Source organism: Lactuca saligna, chromosome 8 (genome assembly GCF_052625555.1).
Source record: "Lactuca saligna cultivar CGN05327 chromosome 8, ASM5262555v1, whole genome shotgun sequence".
NCBI lineage: Eukaryota > Viridiplantae > Streptophyta > Magnoliopsida > Asterales > Asteraceae > Lactuca > Lactuca saligna.
This window is the reverse complement of record NC_136424.1, coordinates 227396977-227417995: the sequence shown is the minus strand read 5'-3', so window position 1 is coordinate 227417995 and position 21019 is coordinate 227396977. Positions and strand designations below refer to the sequence as shown.

At 39.6% G+C, this 21019-nt stretch overlaps 1 protein-coding gene across 1 annotated transcript; it reads right to left on the bottom strand.

Annotated features, from left to right (window-relative positions):
* Positions 1-5758: 5758 nt before the first annotated feature.
* LAC1 (laccase 1) lies at positions 5759-10659 on the bottom strand. The gene is made up of 5 exons (XM_078969771.1): positions 10458-10659; positions 10093-10244; positions 9754-9995; positions 9533-9661; positions 5759-7076 (listed from the first exon to the last, which is right to left on the bottom strand). Exons 1-5 carry the CDS (start codon positions 10554-10556, stop codon positions 5965-5967), a joined length of 1734 nt encoding a protein of 577 aa, XP_078825897.1. The 5' UTR covers positions 10557-10659; the 3' UTR covers positions 5759-5964.
* Positions 10660-21019: the final 10360 nt, after the last annotated feature.

Below are 21019 nucleotides of genomic sequence, written 5' to 3'. Positions count from 1 at the left end.
GGCCTAAAATGTAACACTCAATTTTTCAAACAAAGTTTTCAATTTTATAAAAACATAGTTCCATCAATATTCATAAAAACAACCCCTTTTAAATTGTTCAACAATACATTGCAAAATCCCAAGATCAAAATGTCAAGCTCCAAACGTGTGTGTACGGATCAAGCCGGCGCCTTCCCACGGTCGTCACTAGTACCTGAAACAATAACATCAACACTGTAAGCACAAGGCTTAGTGAGTTTCCCAAAATACTACATGTAACACATATTAGCCACTCGAGGCTATAACTCTGTGGGTCCGTGCACCCAACTCTGTGAACCCTCAGGTTCTAACTCTGTGAACCTTCCGGTTCTAGCTCTGTAAACATGCACAGCATCAAACACATAAAAGTAATGCAGTACAACACATAACATACATCGCATACAAATATTCTATCACATAACTCTGGTTACCTACTCAAGGTAAAGTATAGTGAGAAGACTCACCTCGTGTGTCTCGGTAAACCGTAACCCTGAAATTGCTAAACACTCGATCTGCCGAGCTGAAGTCCCCCCTATAGCACAATATATCTCTAATTAACACTTTCCCAACTAGGGTTAACCATACCATAACAGGACAATCTAGGTCAACGCTGGTCAACGGTCAACTTGACCGGACTCGGCGAGTGCACTATAGCGACTCGGCGAGTCTGAGCGAAATCACCAATTTCCCTGAAACTCTCTCTTGACACGTCGAGCATCCCTTCCCAACTCGACGAGCTCCACCTGGCACGAGTTGTGGGGCCACCACGACTCAACTCGCCGAGTCTCCAGAACGACTCGGCGAGTCCGGTTTGACTCGGTCCACCTGTCCATCCTGACTCCCCCTTGACCCACTGGGTTCACTCATCCCAACTCGGCGAGGCCACTCGCTGAGTGGTCGTGTAACATTCAAGCTACTCGCCGAGTCTGTTCTTCGGACTCGGCGAGTCCATGCCATGCACTAACTCAATCTTGCTCTAAAGGCCAGATCCAGTCCACTAATCCATAGATCCAGTCCCCCCATGCTTACTTAGCACGTAAAGTCCCAGTCTTGATGCATGAATAACCTCTACATGATCACAAATGATGATTTTGACTCTATTACTTCAACACAAGGCCAAGGACTCCATTTTTACCCATAAAGCTTGATGAGTGAGGCCCCCTGGACCTCTATGGATCCAGATCCATGGTCTCAACTCAAAGAGGGAACAAAAAGGGCACCAAATCACCCCATAAATGATCATATTTAACCCTAACTTGCATCAAGTTCACCAAACAGGAAATGGTCCGAAATATTACCTCTAAAGTGATGATCCAAGCTCCAAATCCACGAAATGGCAACCTCCTTTGCCTCCTTTTGCCTAGAGCCTCCTTCTTCTTGCTAAACAACACTCACAAGGTCAAGATTTGCTCTCAATCCTTCACCAAACGCTCAAGAACTCTAGGGACACACTCTGGGGGTTGGATGAGCGCAAACGACAGCCATAAGGCCCCTTAAATAGGCCACAAACCCGGGGATTTAGGGTTTCTTAACACAGCGCAGACTCGCCGAGTCCATGCCCTGGACTCGCCGAGTCCAAGCGCGCACCTTCGCTCAAACCCGCGTCCCTACTCGGCGAGTCTGAGCCCTGACTCGCCGAGTCCCTCTTACAAAACAACACTATTAAACTTACATTATACCTGGTAAAAATCCGGATGTTACATAAAACCCATAGCGTCCGATCTCTACCTCATCGATCATGACCGGATAATAAGATAATCACAAGCATCATTCACCACGAACCATGGTACTCATCCCATGACATACCTTCTCAATCTGCTCCGGTGTATGGTACCCGAACCATAGCTTCACTCCTCAACCTGCTCCGATGTATGGTACTCGAACCATAGCATCACTCCTCAATCTGCTCCGATGTATGGTACCTGAACCATAGCATCACTCCTCAACCTGTTCCGATGTATGGTACTCGAACCATAGCATCACTCCTCAATCTGCTCCGATGTATGGTACTCTAACCATAGCATCACTCCTCAATCTGTTCCTTAGGACCTTTAGAATGCTCCCTGTATCAAGTATGGGTCCTCTGCTTTCAGTAGTACGGGCCCATACTACCTGCCACATCTACCCATACTTTCCACACGGACCATCCCAGAGCTCCTAAGTAGCTGCTCGACCTGCTCTTTCATCAATCCCATCGTACGTGCTCGCTCCCCAGCGAAATCCTCTACTCTACCAGCGCACTCATCTGGATAGGGTTATTCCCTAGGCTCTTCCGTCGTCCTCCCACTTCTTTGCTCTCAGCTGCTGAAGAGTTCCTAATGATGCCAGCCATCTACCTCCTGAATATCGTCGTATTCACTTGGTAGCTGACTCCCATCATCGAGAGTTCCACAAAGCACAAAGCAAGCAGCATTCGAACATCAAAGAATACATAGGACTCCCTCCCTGTGATAACTCCAACTTCCCAGCTCATCCTCGAAAGTACCACCGAACTCTGTAACTCTACCCCTCATGGGTTCTATCTGGATACTCTCACTCATCACATACTCAAAACATAACACATATATCAACGAGTCCTAGGCTAATGCATCACAAATCAGGCCACTCTAGTCCTAACATATGAAATACCTAGCCTATCTCTAGCATGCAATAATATCTCATAAAGTGCATCATACATATCTCATAACACAAAAATGAGGGTATTTTAGGGAATCACCGTTCGGGCTCTGGCTGATTGTACACACTGATCTTTCTTGCTTTCTCTTTGAACTCTTATTCACTTTTAGAAAACTATTTATTTGAAAACTTTTTCTTAATTCCTCAGTTTGAGTCCAGATTTACCCGAAGGCGCATCCGAATCCCTCAAACCAAGGCTCTGATACCACTTTGTAACACCGTAAATTCAAGGCAAAATTTTTCATTTAAAATAATCATTTTATTAGAACACTTGTTTAAAATCTCATTCATAATTGAATTACAAAACATAGTTCATTTTCACTTGAATAGAAAACCAGGATCCTCCAAAACATAACTCTTTCTCTGGTGTGTACAATCGAACCGGTGCCGTCCTGTGTTACTGAATGGACCTGAAAACAACATAACACAAACACTGTAAGCACGAAGCTTAGTGAGTTCCCCAATATACAACTTACGCATATACGCCTTTCCAGGCCCTGACCTTCCGGTCCACAATACAACGCCTTCCGGCCCATGAGATAATCACCTTCCGGCCCGTAACATATTGCCTTCCGGCCCATAACATATTGCCTTCCGGCCCATAACGTATTGCCTTCCGGCCCATAACATATTCACAGCACATAATACATTTATCCTAACACACATAGCACATATATCATATAACATATCCGACCTTTCGGTCACATAACATATTGCCTTCCGGCCCATATAAACATACATAGCACGCATATCAATTACCTTTCCATGTATAGTACTTATAACACATATCATACCCGACCTTCCGGTCACACAGTCAAACCCTTCCGGGTACAGTATAGTGAGAAGACTCACCTCGTGGATACTGGAAATTAGCAACTCCTGAAATCACTTGCACTTGATCCGCCGAGCTTCAAGCTCCCTGGGTAATGTATTCTCTTATTAATACTTTTATCTTTCAAGATAACTGACCCTAAGAAATTACACATAGGTCAACTCTGGTCAACGGTCCACGGTCAACTCGACCGGACTCGGCGAGTACTCTGGCGACTCGGCGAGTCTAGTCGTCCTCCAATCCTCTAAGGTTTCTCTTCTACTCGTCGAGTATCCTCCTTGACCCGATGAGTTACTCCTGGAAGAATCGCGGGGCCACCCCGACTCCACTCGCCGAGTCTGATGAACAACTCGACGAGTCCCAGTTATTCTTCAAGCTACTCGCCGAGTCTGCTCATCTGACTCGGCGAGTCCATGCCATGCAGCCGCTCAAACTGCTTCCTAAGGTCATAACTGCTCCGACCATTCATAGGTATGGCCTTCCTCGACTGGTCCATTACATAAGGTCTTCATTTAGGTGCTCATGCTACACCCCAAAACTTATAATTTACATGTTGACCTAAGGCATAAGGATTTCAATCCAAAACCTTCACCAATTCCCGAAATGCACAGACATGGGATATTCTGGACCTCCAAGGGTCCTAATACAGGGTTACAATCGCTTGGGGAACAAGGGTAACATTCAATCTATCCATAAAAGGGTTCCATAAACCCTAATCCTCTAAATAGATCACCATAGCAGAGTATACACGAATCCTTACCTGGATAATGTGCTCTCTGTGTCTCCAATCCTCAGAATGTGATTCCCTTGCTGTTCCTTTAGCCAAACCCTTCTCTTCCTTGCACAATAACTTCTTCAAGATCACCAATGGCCTTCAATCCTTGCTCCAGATGCACACAACCGATTAGGGTTCTTCTCAGTAGGCTAAAGACGGACAATGACGGCCTATAAGTCCCCTTTATACGTCCCAAACCTAAACGGCTAGGGTTTTCGCTAAACAGCGCAGACTCGCCGAGTCCCTATCGGACTCGTCGAGTCCAGTCGCGAACCCGCGACCAGGTCTGCGATCCTACTCGGCGAGTCTGGCTCCAACTCGCCGAGTCCCCCCTTAAAACACCCCCTAAAATATAATTTTAACAATACTTGAAATTCCGGGCTGTTACATTAATTGTATCGGAATAGAATCACGAATTCAAATTCTATCGGAATGGAAACACGAATTCTAATTCTGTTGGAATGGAATATGGATTTTTTCTCATTGATTATACATGTTCTACAATTTTTGGTTATTGGTTATGATGTAGTTAATAAGTCCGCTTATTTTTCCAAAGGAATATTGTTTTTTATTTATCATTTGCTAATGCGTTATTGGATTCTAAACTATAATTGGATTTGTTTTTACAAAAGTTGATGCTTGAAGAACGGTCAACAAAATTAAAAGTGTTTCTTAGCAATATTATTCTTTTAAAATGAATTAGTGTATTTGTTAGATTTTGATGTTTTTTTTTCCCAATTTGAAAGTTTTTTTAGTTTTATTCTTTAACAATAAATGTAATTCTTAACAATTGTTACATGTATTCTATAAGAATTAATGTAATTTTTGTTTTAATTCTTCAATTGCTGGTTCGAGAATTTGTTATTATACAAGCAATTTTTAAAGTCATGATCAAGAAAATTTGTTATTCTAGAATATTATTATTTTTTAACATACTCAAACATATTCTGTCAGAATATCCGAATTAGAAACCTTATAATTAGTAAAAATCGGATTTTTAAAATTAATAGAATCTATGATCCCTTAAAATATGCAAATTTTCTTTATTAAATATGTATTAATTGACTAAAATATCATTCTAGTTAAATTGAATGATATTTTTCAATTATTTTTAATTCAATAATATGTATTAATTATTTTCTTAAAGTAAGTAAAATGATTGATCCATATTTATTTATGCATACAATAAAATAATAATTACTTTTACTACAATAATCTAAGCATATATATATATTAGGAAAAAAATTAAATTGAGGTTTAATATAGAAAAATAAAAAATATAAGGTGTTTTATGAGAACTATTCTTTTTCCAATATTTAGTCCTTTTGATTGCAGTGCTTTTAGAGGATAATATACAACAAGAAATTGCCCCAAATCTGTTCTATTTTCGTCCCCTGTTTCACATATGTTTTGATTCATCATCGTATGTGTTCATACGATATGGAAGCAATAGCCACTTTTCTCACTGAAAATCTGATAATTTATATAATTGAGCTTCGTTCAGCTAAATAATTATAATACATTGTAGACAACATAGGGAAATTAAACATCTGTTTAATACTTTGCTATTAACAGAAGTCCAGTACTTACTCTGCTATTGACCTGAAAAGGTTCAGGAAGCTAAAAACCTATTGTTGTATGTAGAAACTAGCAAGTATGCAAGTCAACATGCTGGAAGATCATCAGGTGGAGGAAGCAATTTTTGATATGGCTTTGCACCATTTTTGACAATGAAACCTGCAGCAAGACCCCATGAAGTATGCTCTTCAAGATGACAATGCATAAACCATACCCCTGGATTGTCGGCATTAATTCTAACAGCAGCCCATCCCCCCATTGGTACAGCAACAGTGTTCCTCTCAGGGGGGTCCACAAGGTTATAACTGCCAGTATCCTTCTCAGCATCATAATTCCCAAACCCTCTACCCACGATGAAAAAGTTATGACCATGGATATGAATCGGGTGATTTTCCAAGTTAAGGAAACTCGTGTCTTGAAGCACAATTTCTAACTTAGTCCCGTATTCCACTGCAAACAGCTTTGTACCAAACTCTGGATTTAGGTTATGTGTCATTGGATCCACCCCTGTATAGTCGAAAACATGTGGTGGCTTCTGTGGGAAGTCGTAAGAGTACTGCGTAGAAGAATATTTACGGTAATGCCAGTCGAGTATGGAGTTTAAGGGACGGATAAAGGACTGGTTGTTCATAGAGGCTGCAAATCTCTTCCCGTTATACCCTTTGCATGTCTGGTTAACAGGACAATCTTGAAGATTAAGACTTATGGTGATGACAACTCTTTTATCAATTCTTTTTGGTACACTACAAGGGTACTTAGGGGTTCCAAGACTCCGAAGCTGATTTGAAAAACTTGTCGCAAATGCATGATCTTCCATACGAGGAAGATGGTAAGGCAAGCGAAGTTTATATGGTTCAGGGAGAACCATATTTTCAGCAAGGGTTCCTTTGTATTTCAAGAAACCAATTGTGGTAGTGTTGTCGAAAGGGAATACAGTGGTGAGGTAAGGCCTGGCTGCCATAACGAACAGTCCGGTTGAGTCATGTTTGTCTTGATTTGCAGTGAAGAGCACAGTGGAAGTTTGACCGGGAGTGATCATGATGGCTTCGGTGTCAAAGGGTTTGGTGTAAGAGGCATCGATTTCAACGACTGTAAGTGTATGGTTGGCTATGCTGAAGAAGAGCTCATCGTTAAGGGCTGCGTTAATGATTCTAAGCATGTATGTCTTCCCGCGTTCCACAGTCTGGATAAAAGTATCTGCATGTAAAGTAACACAAATTCTTAAAATTATAATTCCTCATCATCTTAAAGATATTGATTTCTAACAAAAACTAAACCTTTAAAACGGTACAAGAGTTTAATGTTCTTGTTCTATACTTCTATAAATTGTTTTAGGGTGTGTTTGGCGCGCCACATGTAGTTGATAAGTTACCTTATTTTTCGAGCTTTTTTATGTTGTCGTGTTTGGTAAGCCAAAAAGTAGCTTATAAGCTAGCTTTTTGAAAAGCTACTTAGATTAGTTTTTTATGAGTTTTTTTAAAATTTTCCAAATACACCCATGAATCAATTATAGAAACACATATTCTTACATGTTTTTTTTTATGTAATTTTATATATTTCAGTTAACTTTTTAGCTAGTTTTACCAAACATTATTTTTTATCAGCTAGTTGTTCAGCTATCAGCTAGCTTTTTATTTAACAGCTAGTTTTTCAGCCATCAGCTAGCTTTTCAGCTAACAGCTAGCTTTTCAGCTAACAGCTAGTCTGCCAAACATAGCCTTAGTAAAGCATGTAATTGTTATTATTAGAATAAATTACTGAAATCGTCCTTATAGTTTAGTAAAAATTGCATGTTTGGTCCCTAATTTTATGTATGTAAGAGACGAAAAACGCAAAAAATTCAAACCACAGGAACGATCCGAATACAAAAAAAAAAAAAAAAGGACCAAATATTTAATTTGACCAAATTATAGGGACGATTTCAGTAATTTACTATTATTATTATTATTATTATTATTATTATTATTATTATTATTAAATACAAAACACATGTAAAATGGTATTGCAATGTTATATACCTTTTTCAAAATGTAGAATTGGGGAATTATCTTATTATATATAAATTTGGCAAATTGAGAGATAAAATAATATTTTTTTTCAAATAAATATAGGTAAATGTTTGATATGGAGCAGACTGAAAACCTAACCAAAACATTCATTGATTAGTAAGAGAAAGACAAAAATTATGGAAAAATTCAAATAAGTACATATAACTTTTAATTCATCAGCAATTTCAAGATCAACCAAAAGCCCAGGAAGGCGCCTTGCCAGCCTATGGTCCTCATATATTTCACTGTTTAAACCGCTAATTTTCAGTTTCCCATTTTGACTATTAATTTTTTAATATTCCGCTTGAAAGTTAAAGTCATTTTTAATTATTTTTAATTAATTTTCAGATATTTTTTATTAATTTCAGTTATTTGCCCGTACCTTGCAAAATATGAGAACTCACAGTTTTTTTCAATACATAACATTTTTTATTTTAAAATAATGTATTGTATAACTTTATATAAATTGTTATATATAGAAAAAAAAATATTATATATGACAATTATTTCTGTCAAAATATAGATTCATGTCATATAATTTATACATATAATAGAATTCTGATTATGGATTTTATATTTTAAAATAATGTATTGTATAACTTTATATAAATTGTTATATATGGAAAAAAAAAATATTATATACGAATTATTTCCTATTAAAATATAGATACATGTCATATAATTTATACATATTATAGAATTCTGATTACCGTTTTCTATTAACTATAGCGATTTTGTAGCTTGTAAAACAGGTAATAAGTTGGCATTTGATTTCTTTTAACATTTTGGTGCCCAAAAAGTACCTCGGGAGATGAGGAAAGAGTTTACTTTACTTTATATATCATAACTTGAAAAATCAGCATACATCAACTCATCAAGTGGCATGTGAAAAGATTTTAATGATACAAATCCGGTCCTAGTTTTAGTTTTATATCGCCTAAATTAACGTACTGAAATATATATGATAGTTTTTCTTTTTGGACCGGGAGTCTAACCCACGCTAGTAAGAGCGTCGTTGATCTATTAATCAAAAATGTTTTATGATTAAAAATAAAAAGTATAAATATATCATAGAAAATATTTTGAGAACTATTATTTCAACGCTCTTGAAGGTTTGCGTAATATATTTTCAGAACTATTGTTAAATATATCATAGAAAAAAAAAAGTACGTACGCTGCTAATTTTCACAATAGACGACACAAATTTAACCAAATAATCGGTATTATTTGAAACCAGAATACAAGCAGCTACGTTATTGTAAAATCATGTCACGAGTTTGGTTTCATTTAGTCCATATAACTTTAATTACAGCGTGGTACAGGCTGGCTAACATCTTCAAATCATTTGCAACGTGGAATACATGGCAAAGGATGTTTTAAAAAATATTTACTTTTTATTAATATTAATTAGGAGTGTTGTTATGTCATTTTCAACAAGTAATATTATGAATAATTTATTTGCTTAACAGTACAATGACCTTTTGTTTGTATGCTTAATCAGTCAGTGTAAGTTTATAAGAATAATATGGGATGCTTCCAAAATTTCACGTAAAAGGATTTCATGTATTTGCTAACTTTAGATGCTATGTTATGATCTTAATTTACCTCTAACGGAGCATGGGTAGAGTGATCCAGGCAAACCATTAATTGTATAAGCATCTGATGAGTTCGGACCATTACCATACTTGTTCATTTCAGTTTCTATTCCTTCAACAGGTAAATTCCACCATTCTCCTGGTAATTAAATATAAACAAGGATCAATCAATAGACTGTTATATATAAATATTGAAAGAAACATCAAAATATGACAAAGAATAAGTATTACCAAATATTATAGGGATTTCTGCTTGGATTGGAGTTGAGAATGGGTATGGCATACGAGGGTATATGATAATTGCACCATAGATGGTTGCTCTCTGCCAAGCAATGTGAGCATGCCACCAAAGGGTTCCTCTTTGGCCACTAACTGTGAACTTGTATGTATAAGATTGACCAGGTCTTATGGGACACTGGGTGACATATGCTGGCCCATCTGCCCATCCAGTTCTTAGTTGCTTGATTCCATGCCTGCTCACATCAGCAAATATGTTATATCTAGTGCAGGGATCTAAAAGAATATAAATACATTTGAATTGAATGAAATAATGAAAAGGGGGCAACTTACCAGTGGATGGTGGTGTTTATAGAAACTCCATTAGTAACTCTAATCGCCACATTCTCTCCTTCATTTACAGCAATTGTTGGTCCTGGATACTCCCCATTGACTGTCAGTATTTCTTTTCTACTGCATAAACGACTTATGTTCTTCCATTGGACCTGCGCAAAAGTTTAAAACCAAATAAGCAATTTCAGTCATAGCTTTAATCTGATTTTCCACTATAATTGTTTAAGTTGATGGAAGTTGCAATTAAAGGTTCTATGCTCGAATTTCATAGTTATGAACTCTGTAAACACTCCTGATGTGTGTGTGTGTGTGAGAGAGAGAGAGAGAGAGAGAGAGAGAGAGAGAGAGAGAGAGAGAGAGAGTACATTGAAATGAAATTGTCTAGAGCCGGTGGAAGAAGAACAAGACGGTACAACTGTCGCAAGCAGTAATATAACTAAAACTGCACAATACTGCTTCTCCATAATATAAATGGCAAACTTAGAAGCGAAGTCCCTACATAGCACTCCTTCCCAAGCATATGTATATATACACACAACAAAATTAAACGTTAGCGATGGTTTCTTTTCCTTGCTTTTTAATTATTTACTAGATATATTAGGGAGTCTCGGGAATTATATAATATATATGATTAAATAAAAAAATTGCTAACAAACAAATTTAAAGTATAAAGACATTTTGGTTGTTCACCGAGATTACACATGTTGAATTACTATTTAAATGCATTGTTATGCAAGAAAGCAAAATAAAGTGATAAAACGACATAAAGATTTAAAAGATTTAACATAATTTGATCGATGTGACCTACATTCACAGGCAGAACCAAAGAAATCGTGTTATTACTCGACCGTTAAAGTGATTACAATGAAACAATATGAGTATTTATAACCAAAAACCCAAGCAAATATAGGGCCAAACACTTATCCATTCGAAATCCCAATTCAGGTTTTCTTCACTTCATTGCGGTTCAGGATATTCATTCGGATAACCCAATTCCAAGCCATACATTAACAATCTTCACCTTGACTTGAATTGCTGATTGCATTCAACCATCAGGTATTCCTAGCAATCATCTTATTCCTGCCTGTTTGCCCCCGAACATTTCAAAATATGTCTCTGAATAAGCATTATTTTTGTCATTGGCATTGGGGTTGAAATTGTGTATACCAATTCTAACCGCGTTTACCCAAAGGTAACTCGCTTTCTGTTTCTTGTCACTTCATTTCATGATAGCAAACATACACTACTAGAATATAGGACTTTAATGACAAGCAAATTATGACACACACTCCTTTTATAACACGCAAAAGTGTACATCATAAAAACGATGTCATATTTCCTAAATTTTAAAGGCTATGCGATATGCATTTTTGCATGTCAATAATTTGATTTTGCAGTTAAAAAAAACACGGAGTATACCCTAACAAAATATGCATGCCACTAGGAAGGTGCCACATTATAATTTTGCAAATCTACATGTCCCATTCACAAAATCACACGATTAAAACTAGGCTTTTCTTGCTTTTAAACGGAGACACACAAAATCATTGGGAGCAAAGGCGACTACGACTATGACACCTCACATCACGGGGCCGCCGACTGTTATTCCTCACGCTCATAACATCGGCGATTGGAGTTCCCCATTGCACCTCCCTCACGATGATTTAGGTTCAATTGCACTTATGTTTTCCTTCTATCAGAAAATTCTAAAGTATATATTTGAACATTGTAAATTAAACAGAGATTTCAAACTATAGTAGATCGTATGCTTAGCTACTAACTAATTCACCAAAAAGAACATGGATATATATATATATATATATATATATATATATATATATATATATATATATATATATATATATATATATATATATATATATATATATATATATATATATATATATATATATATGTAACACCCAAAGTTTCGAAGACCAAAAAAGGAAAGAAAACCCTAAGTTTAGGGGTCGACTCGGCGAGTCTAAGGAGGGACTCGGCGAGTCCGAGCGGGATCCGGGTCGGGGAGTAAGTGACCGACTCGGCGAGCCGACCAGGGGGACTCGGCGAGTCTGGTCTGTGCGTGGAAAACCCTAAATTCGGGACTTGGGGCCTATATAAATGTCTTAATCTTCTTCCCAGGGTTCCTTACTGCCTCTTTAGCCCTGGATATCAAACCCTAGCCGTCATATCTCCTAGTTGAGCCTTGGAAGGTGCTATAAAGCTTGGAAAAAGGAAGAAGGAACTTGGAGGAGCAAGAAGGAGCTATAGATCTGGGATTGTGAGTTCATTTTGAGCACTTGGAGGTAATAAACTAGTTCCTGGACCCTTTTTGCACCTAGATCTATGTGTGGTTGTTGGGGCTCTTTTGCCATAATGTTATTATTTTGGGTTAGAAGCCGGATCTGGAGTTGCTACTTCAGATTCAAGTGTTTTAGGGCCTGGAGAAGCATAAAGTATCAGTCATTGTGTTGATTTTGAAGTCCCTTGGCCTTACACCCTAGTTAATGGCGTATCTTGCCTAGATCTCCTTCTCTACACGTAAAGTTTGCAACTTTACGTAAGGAATAGACCTTAAAAGAGTGGATCTACAGTTTGGAGTCCATGCATGACTCAAAGGTCCTCTGCATGTATGTAGAACCGACTGGACTTGGTGAGTCCTTCGAGTGGACTCGGCGAGTAGCTTGAAGATGAGGAGGAACTCGACGAGTAGGATGAACAACTCGTCGAGTCGGATGAAGTTAGGCATGGACTCGGCGAGTTGGATGAGCAACTCGGCGAGTTGGTTGAAGATTGTCTAGGACTCGGCGAGTCATGGACTGACTCGGCGAGTCGGGTCGCGAATAAGAAAGACCCTGAGTTTATGAACTCGGCGAGTCTTTAGGAAGACTCGGCGAGTAGGGTTGACCTGTAAGGTTAACTTTGACCAGAGTTGACTTAGTTAACTGTCAGACTAAGTGTTATATGTATATTGATAGCTCGGAGAGCTGGAGGAGCAGCGGATCAGGGGATTGTCGAGTAGCAGCCAGAGATTTATCAGTAGGGTTCAGCAGTCTCAGGTGAGTTTCCTTCCAGTAGGGACGGGTCTAAGGCCACAATGCCGGCCCGTCCAGTTAGCAGTAGTTTCCGATGCAGTAGTTAGCATGTTTGATGCCTTCGTGGCTCAGACAGGATTTATGTGCTATGTTTTATGTGTTATGTGTTATGTGTTCCGGGCTACGGCCCGATGTAGTATGCAGTATATGTGTTCATGCTAGTTGATATGTTATGCTATGCTGTGTTCACCCAGTTAGCCCGGACTTCGGTCCGATGCAGGGGGCAAGGCCCCAGTTAGTCCGGACTTCGGTCCGATGCAGGGGACAAGGTCCCAGTCAGTCTCCGGACTTCGGTCCGATGCAGGGGGCAAGGCCCCAGTTAGTCCGGACTTCGGTCCGATGCAGGGGACAAGGTCCCAGTCAGTCTCCGGACTTTGGTCCGATGCAGGGGGCAAGGCCCCAGTTAGTCCGGACATTGGTCCGATGCAGTGGGCAAGGCCCAGTATGTGCTTTATATATTTTGTATGGTATGTGTTAGATTGGGGGAGCTCACTAAGCTTCGTGCTTACGGTTTTCAGTTTTGGTTTCAGGTACCCGGTTTTCAAAAGAGGAGCTCGGGGAGATTATAGTGCACACACCGTAGTCAGTTAGCCTGGGAATGATCGACTCTGATAATGATATTATGTTTTGAATTAATACTCGAGAATTTATGTTATGAATTATGATACAGTTTTTATAAATATGATTCTAGTAATGCTTTTAAAGAAATTTTTGGTCGTGATTTTTGGGTCGTTACAAGTTGGTATCAGAGCCTTGGTTTGAGGGATTCAGATATGCATTCGAGTGTATCTGAACTCAAACTAAGGGCACGATAAGGGATTTTCAAAAGAAAAACATTTTTGAAAAAGGGTTTTGGAAAAAGAACATAGAAAGAAAAGATTTTTTTTTTAAAACGAGAAAAGGGTGTGGTGCATGCAATCAGCCGAGCTCAAGTAAGTACTCCCAATTTACCCATACAAGTTATGTTATTATTTTCGATATCAGTTTCAGTATCAGTTTCAGTTCAGTTTCAGTTCCAGCTTCAGTAGAACAGCATGCTAGAATAGGACTAAGGATCTAGGATGATGCCTTATGTGCCTGCTTTATGTGTTCCAGCTTGATGAGAATTGCATGTTAGTAATGAGTAGACAGTAGTAGGATAGCCTGGGTAGGTTATGCCTGATAGTATGAGCTTAGCATTGTATGCTAGTGCAGTTTCTTGTTATGAGAATAGTTTTGCCTGAGTATGTTTCCCTTATCCGAATGTTGCTTGCTTCGTGCTTTGTAGAACTCTGAGTGATGAGAGTTAGCCATTAGATGAATACGTCACATTACATGTGATCAGGGTTGAATAATCTCAGAGTGCTGGATTTGGCCCTACTGCGCAGCTCTTGTTTGAGTCCAACCGTTGTAGGGACGAGTCCTTTACTTGAAGGATTATCTGAGCCTCGTCACATGTGATGGTATTCAGGTGGTGACTAATTGGCATTACAAGGAGGCCTTCGGCAGCTGAGGACTGTTTGGGTAGAGTTAGAGGTTCCCTAGGGCAAGCCTAGGATGAGAGTAGCAGAGATCAGTAGAAGAGTAAAGGGGACTTGGTGGAGTTGAGGTAACTCTTGAGGAAAGTACGGATAGATGTGGAAGGTAGTAGGGGCCCATACTACTGAAAGCAGAGGATCCGTACTCCATTCAAGAGGGGCCGAGGCGAAACCAGGGAACTAGTAGAGTATGTGAGAGATCCCTCAGCAGTAGTATGTAATTGATCAGGGATTGTTATATTTTTCAGCATGGTGACGTTGCGCGAGATATCAGTTGGCAGTTCAGGTGCAGGGGAGGGTTCTGGCTCGGGCTTTAGAGCCGGGCAGCTTGATGATCAGATGAGGGATTTCATTTCCGCAGAGATTATGCGCAACATCATCGATCAGACTCCAGTGATTTTCGGTTTAGTTAGAGAGGCTATTGTGGAGCTCATGGACAGTCATCTTGAGGCCTTTAGGGCCGGATTAGCTTCAGGACAGATTGGGGCTCGTCTAGGTCCCGAATCCTATGGAGTTCAGGGATCCATCAGGGAGGGAGATCCCATTTCTAGTTTCTGCTATCAGGGGGCAGGGGTGTGTGGGGCATTCTGTCTCCAAGAGAAACCATTGCATGATTGGATAGTTGAGGAAGTTTTGCGAGCCATTCACGAGGGTCTGCCAGACATGGTCGTGAGGATCACTGATAGATTGATAGCGAGGCTTCAGGATTAGACATCTGTTGTTCAGTCAGCAGACGTTACCGTTGGGGTAACACAGGAGCGAGAGTCGGGCAGGGAGCCGAAAGGGAAGAGGAAAATGGATGAGACTCAGGTTGCCACAGGTTCAAGTAAGAGGCCCAAGGGTTCAGATTTGAGGACGAGGAACTATCAGAGCCGCAGTCGATGCGGGAAGTGCGGAAGGACGCACATGGGTGTGTGTAGGCGTAGAAGTGGTGGCGATGCTGGGTGTTTCAAGTGCGGCCAGATTGGTCATTTTAGCAGAGACTGTGTTGTTACCATCGCCCAGGGACTTGATCCGTTGTGTTTCCATTGCAGTTTGAGGGGCCACAAGAAGGCCCACTGTCCGAGTTTGTATTCAGCAGGGCAAGCGCCAGCTCCTGCCCTTGGAACTTCAAGTACCATCAGTGGTTGTCAAGGCCGGGCAAGGGTGCCTACAGCTCGGAGCCGAGTTTCTCCAGTAGATTTCAGCAGGGATTCGAGCAGCACTGAGTAATGGAGGTATGTAACTTTGTGTTTATCAGCTTATGTTATGATTATATTGTTATGGTTTTTGCATCAATGGTGGTATAAGTGTTGTGTTATGGAGTGGCTTGCTGGTGTTACGTCATATGCCATTTTCATACCTCAGATAATTGGTTGGTAGTTAGTGTTGGAATAGTGTCTAAGGCTATAACTATATTTAGTTGTGCATGGTCCTTTTGGGTTGCCTTCACCATAGCAACTTGAAGGATGATTTATTAAGAGAGAGTAAATATTATAAGGAATAATATTTAGCTATTTGATTAATATAAGTCATAAATTAATTGGTATTAATTTGGTGACTTAAAGAGATTAATTAAATAAGAGATTGTTTGATAGTTAGACTTTAGACTATAAATCCATTAGGATACACCTTGGACGGATTCTAAGAGCTTTAGGATAGCTCAAAATCGTCCATAGGGTAATCTATGGAATGGATTTGGATAGCCTTAAGAGAAGATTATCCAATTAGGGTTTAGGGTGAAGCCCTTAAGGAGTCTAATGGTATAAATAGCCCCTATGGGTGAGGGAATTCGACACACAACCTTAAGCAAGGAACCTCTGGTCGAATTCCTCCCCTCTCCTCTCTCCTAAATCATCTTACTTGCTATTGGTGTTTGTAAGCCATTAGAGGAGTGACAATTGTGACTCTAGAAGCTCCAAGACAAACAAGATCAACAAGGGATTCAAAGGTATGATTCTAGATCTGTTTTAATATTGTTGTTTAACCTAATTAGCCATTAGAAGTCTTGGATTCAAAAGCATGTTCATTAGAAAGCCTAGATCCAAGCATTAGGGTTTTGCATGCGCACATAGGAAAGTTCTTATGGCTAAAACCCATCAGTGGTATCAGAGCCTAGATTGGTTTTCTTTAAATTGTTGCTTGAATAACTGAAACAAACCTGCAAAATTCGATTTTTTGGGTTTTGAGTCACTGACTCGGCGAGTTCCAAGGTGGACTCGTCGAGTAGGCCTGACTCGGCGAGTCCCCTTGTACACTCGGCGAGTCCAGGCGTCAGGAATGGCCAGATTCGGGATTTTTTCATAATTATCTTATGGAAACTTACCTTAATCATATTAGATCAATGTAAATCCGATTTTTTGATAAATATGACTATTATCTTGATCTAATTAAAGATATTTATCATCTAATAAAATATTTAATTTCCTTATATGATAATGATTAATTATTTTGGTAATTATCTTCAAAGAAATCAAGATAAATCACATAAAGATAATTAAAATATTAATTGTTAATTGGAATTATTTGTTATTTGATCCTTCATGTTTTAAATGTTTAAAACCTACCCTAAAGTTTTGAAATTTATATTTGTGATTAAAAGTTTTAATTTAGACAACTTAAATTTCAAACCCTAGATTTTGAAAAAAGTTTAAAATGCAACCCTATACTTATATGATATTACTAGATTAATATATATATATATATATATATATATATATATATATATATATATATATATATATATATATATATATATATATATATGTATAACTAAATGCTAGTCTTACCGCTAGTAGGCCTCATTCACGAAGCCGATCTATAAGGTGGGTATAAGGTTGCGGCCTATAAAATGGCGCTTAATGGGTGTACACTCACACCCACTGCTTGCTTGATTGGTGGAGGGTCGTTAGCCGAACGGGTAGGATAGGGCAACCTCATCCTCGCATTAAAAGTATAATAAGAAATACGAAGTAACTAAATTTTTTTAAAATTTCCCAATCTTAGTTACTTTAGGAAAAGTGAATTGATGCAATCCCATGAAATTACACTTTGCACCTTGCTAAGATGTTAGTGGAGCGTGTGTGGTTTACCGGCACACTAATTGGTTCTAAGCGAAGGTGGCAAAGGGTGATTCATTGTTCATCATAGTTCGATGGAGCGTGTGTGGTTTACCGGCACATCGAATAGGTGATCGTTACAATGAAGGCACCATGTGAATTTGCATGGTAATTCACACCCGCTTTGTGATCCTCGGCATCCCAGTCACAAACAAGAAGGGCATATCGAGATTTAAACATGCCATTGAATAGTTCAATGAATCTCATCCGAATCTAGGAATTCTCAAAAACACTTAGGACTAAAAGTTTAAGTTTTGTGATGGAGAATTAGTGAATCGTCATTCACTTACCTTCAATTTATTTGCATATTGGATTACGGCATCCCTTTTCTAGTATGTAAATGTTGTTGTTGGATCCTAGCCCTAATTTTTCTTATTGGGTGATAATTAGGGATTCTTGTTCTAATCTATCTTTGTCCTTTCTATAGATGTCAAACGCAAACAACGCTGCTGCTAGTTCTTTCACGTTGATGAGCCTTTGCCAAAAGGTCACCTTCGATGGAACGAACTTTGGCGAATGGATAAGATACATTCGCACCATTGCTCGCTATGAGGATAAAGAGTATGTCCTCGATGAGAAGCTCGAGAAAATCAACCCCGAAGTTGCTACTCCCGCCGAAATCACCGCCTTTGAAACTCATGAGCGAGATGCAACGAAGGTACATTGCATCATGATCGCCACCATGAACTCCGAATTCCAAAAGTCCTACGAGGACATGTATCCATACGAAATGCATCAAGACTTGTTGGAGAGGTACCACCAAAACGCGAGACAAGAGCGTTACGAGATCTTCACTAACATGATTTCCGCCAAGATGGGTCATGGAGAATCTCTTACCGTGCACTTGCAAAAGATGTAAAGGTATGTCGACCGCCTTCGCAAGTTAAATGTTGACTTCGGCGAAGACTTGGCGATCGACATGGTGCTTCACTCTTTGCCTCCGATGTACAATCAATTTAGGATGACCTACCACATGAACAAAGAGGAGGTCACTCTAAGTAAACTCCAAGGTCTCTTGAGGGTTGCTGAGAGCAATTTCAAGGACAAGTCTGTTGCACCAACTCCCAATCCATCCGCTGCTCCTATCTTGGCTATTGGTCAAGGGAAAGGAAAGAAGAGGAAAGCTTCTTCAAATAACTATCGAAAGGTGAAAGCCCGAGATGGTTCCTCTTCTAGTGGGACCAAAGTTGATCCCTCTAAGCCCTGCTCTAACCCGAAAGAGGCAGAGTGCCACCACTGCCACAAGATAGGACATTGGAAGAGAAGCTACCCGGATTACCTGCAAGCCATCAAGGAAGGAAAGATCAAGAAGAAGTAGGGATGTGGAGCAAGGAAGGATTAATCTAATCATGGGGAACAGAAGATCGTCGCCTGTGACCAAGATTGGAGTGTATTCTTTATTGCTTAAGAATAGTTTAGTTTTGGATTTGAACAATTGTTGCTATTCGCCAGAAATGGCTAGAAACATCATTTCATTTCATGGTTTATATAGACAAGGATTTAGATTTTCTTTTAATAATGAGAATGGTTCTATTTTGGCTTATCTAAATGGTGTCTTTTACTTTGAAGCTATACCATGTAATGGAATATATGAAACTGTTATGATTGTTGATAACTTAGGAAATGATGTTTTGAATATTGATTCTTCCACTAGTATGGATAAAGCATCCTTGTGGCATTGTCGTCTTGGACATGTCAACAAGAAACGCATAGCCCAACTCTAAAAGGATGGAGTGTTGGAGTCATTCGACCTTAGGGAAGATGACACATGCGAGTCTTGTTTACTTGGAAAGATGACTAAGTCACCCTTCACGAGTACTTGTGAAAGGGGTGAGGAACTATTAGACCTAATACATACCGATGTATGTAGACCTTTTAGATCAACCACGAAGGATGGGAACCGCTTCTATGTGACTTTTACCGATGATTATAGTAGATATGGGTATATCTATTTAATCAAGCAAAAGTCAGAAACCTTTGAAAAGTTCAAAGAGTTCAAGAATGAAGTGGAGAATCAATTGGGCAGGAAAATCAAGATGCTTCGATCCGATCGAGGAGGAGAGTACCTAAGTCTTGAATTCCACGATTATCTCAAGGAGTGTGGAATAGTTTCGCAATTGACGCCTCCTAGGACACCGCAGTTGAATGGTGTGGTAGAAAGGCGTAATCGAACCTTATTGGATATGGTTCGCTCTATGATGAGTCGTGCTTCACTACCTATCTTCTTTTGGGGGTATGCCTTAGAGACTGCCGCCCATATCCTTAACCGAGTCCCTACTAAGAAGGTTGCCAAAGAACCTCACGAGATGTGGACAGGGAAAGCTCCCTCGTTGGCACATATCAAGGTTTGGGGTTGCGAGGCTTTCGTAAGACAAGATACTCACGACAAGCTTGAACCTCGAAGTGAGCGATGTATTTTCATCGGCTACCCGCAAACTTCCTTTGGATATCTCTTCTATAGACCGAAAGATAATGTTATCTTTGTTGCGAGGAGAGGAGTTTTCCGAGAGCGAGAACTCATAATCCAAGGAGACAGTGGGAGGCAAATCGAACTTGAAGAGATTAAAGAATCGATAGATGAAGGAACCTCTACCGCTGGCATTCAACCCGAGGAGGAAACTCCGGTTGAACCGATTGACGAATCCTTACCTCTTAGACGTTCCGATAGAGTTAGAGTTCAACCCCAGTTTTATGGTTTTCATATTACTACCGAAGGGGACACGTATATTAGTGATGGTACACTAGTAACTCTTGATAAACCTAATAGCTATAAGGAAGCCATGGCAGGCCCGGAGTCTGCGAAATGGAAAGAGGCGATGGATAGCGAGATCCAATCCATGTACGATAACCAAGTTTGGAATTTGGTTGATTACGTGCCCGAACGTAAGACCGTAGGGTGCAAGTGGATCTTCAAGAAGAAGACCGACGTGGATGGGAACGTACACACATATAAAGCGCGATTGGTTGCGAAGGGCTTTACTCAAACTCTCGGAGTTGACTATGATGAGACCTTCTCACCAGTTGCAAAGATTAAATCTATTAGAGTGATGCTGGCAATTGCCGCATTTCATGATTATGAGATTTGGCAAATGGATGTCAAGACCGCTTTCCTTAACGGAAAGTTGGCTGAGGATGTTTACATGGCTCAGCCAGAGGGGTTTGTGGATCCGAAGCATCCGAATAGAGTGTGTAAGCTTGAGAAGTCCATTTATGGACT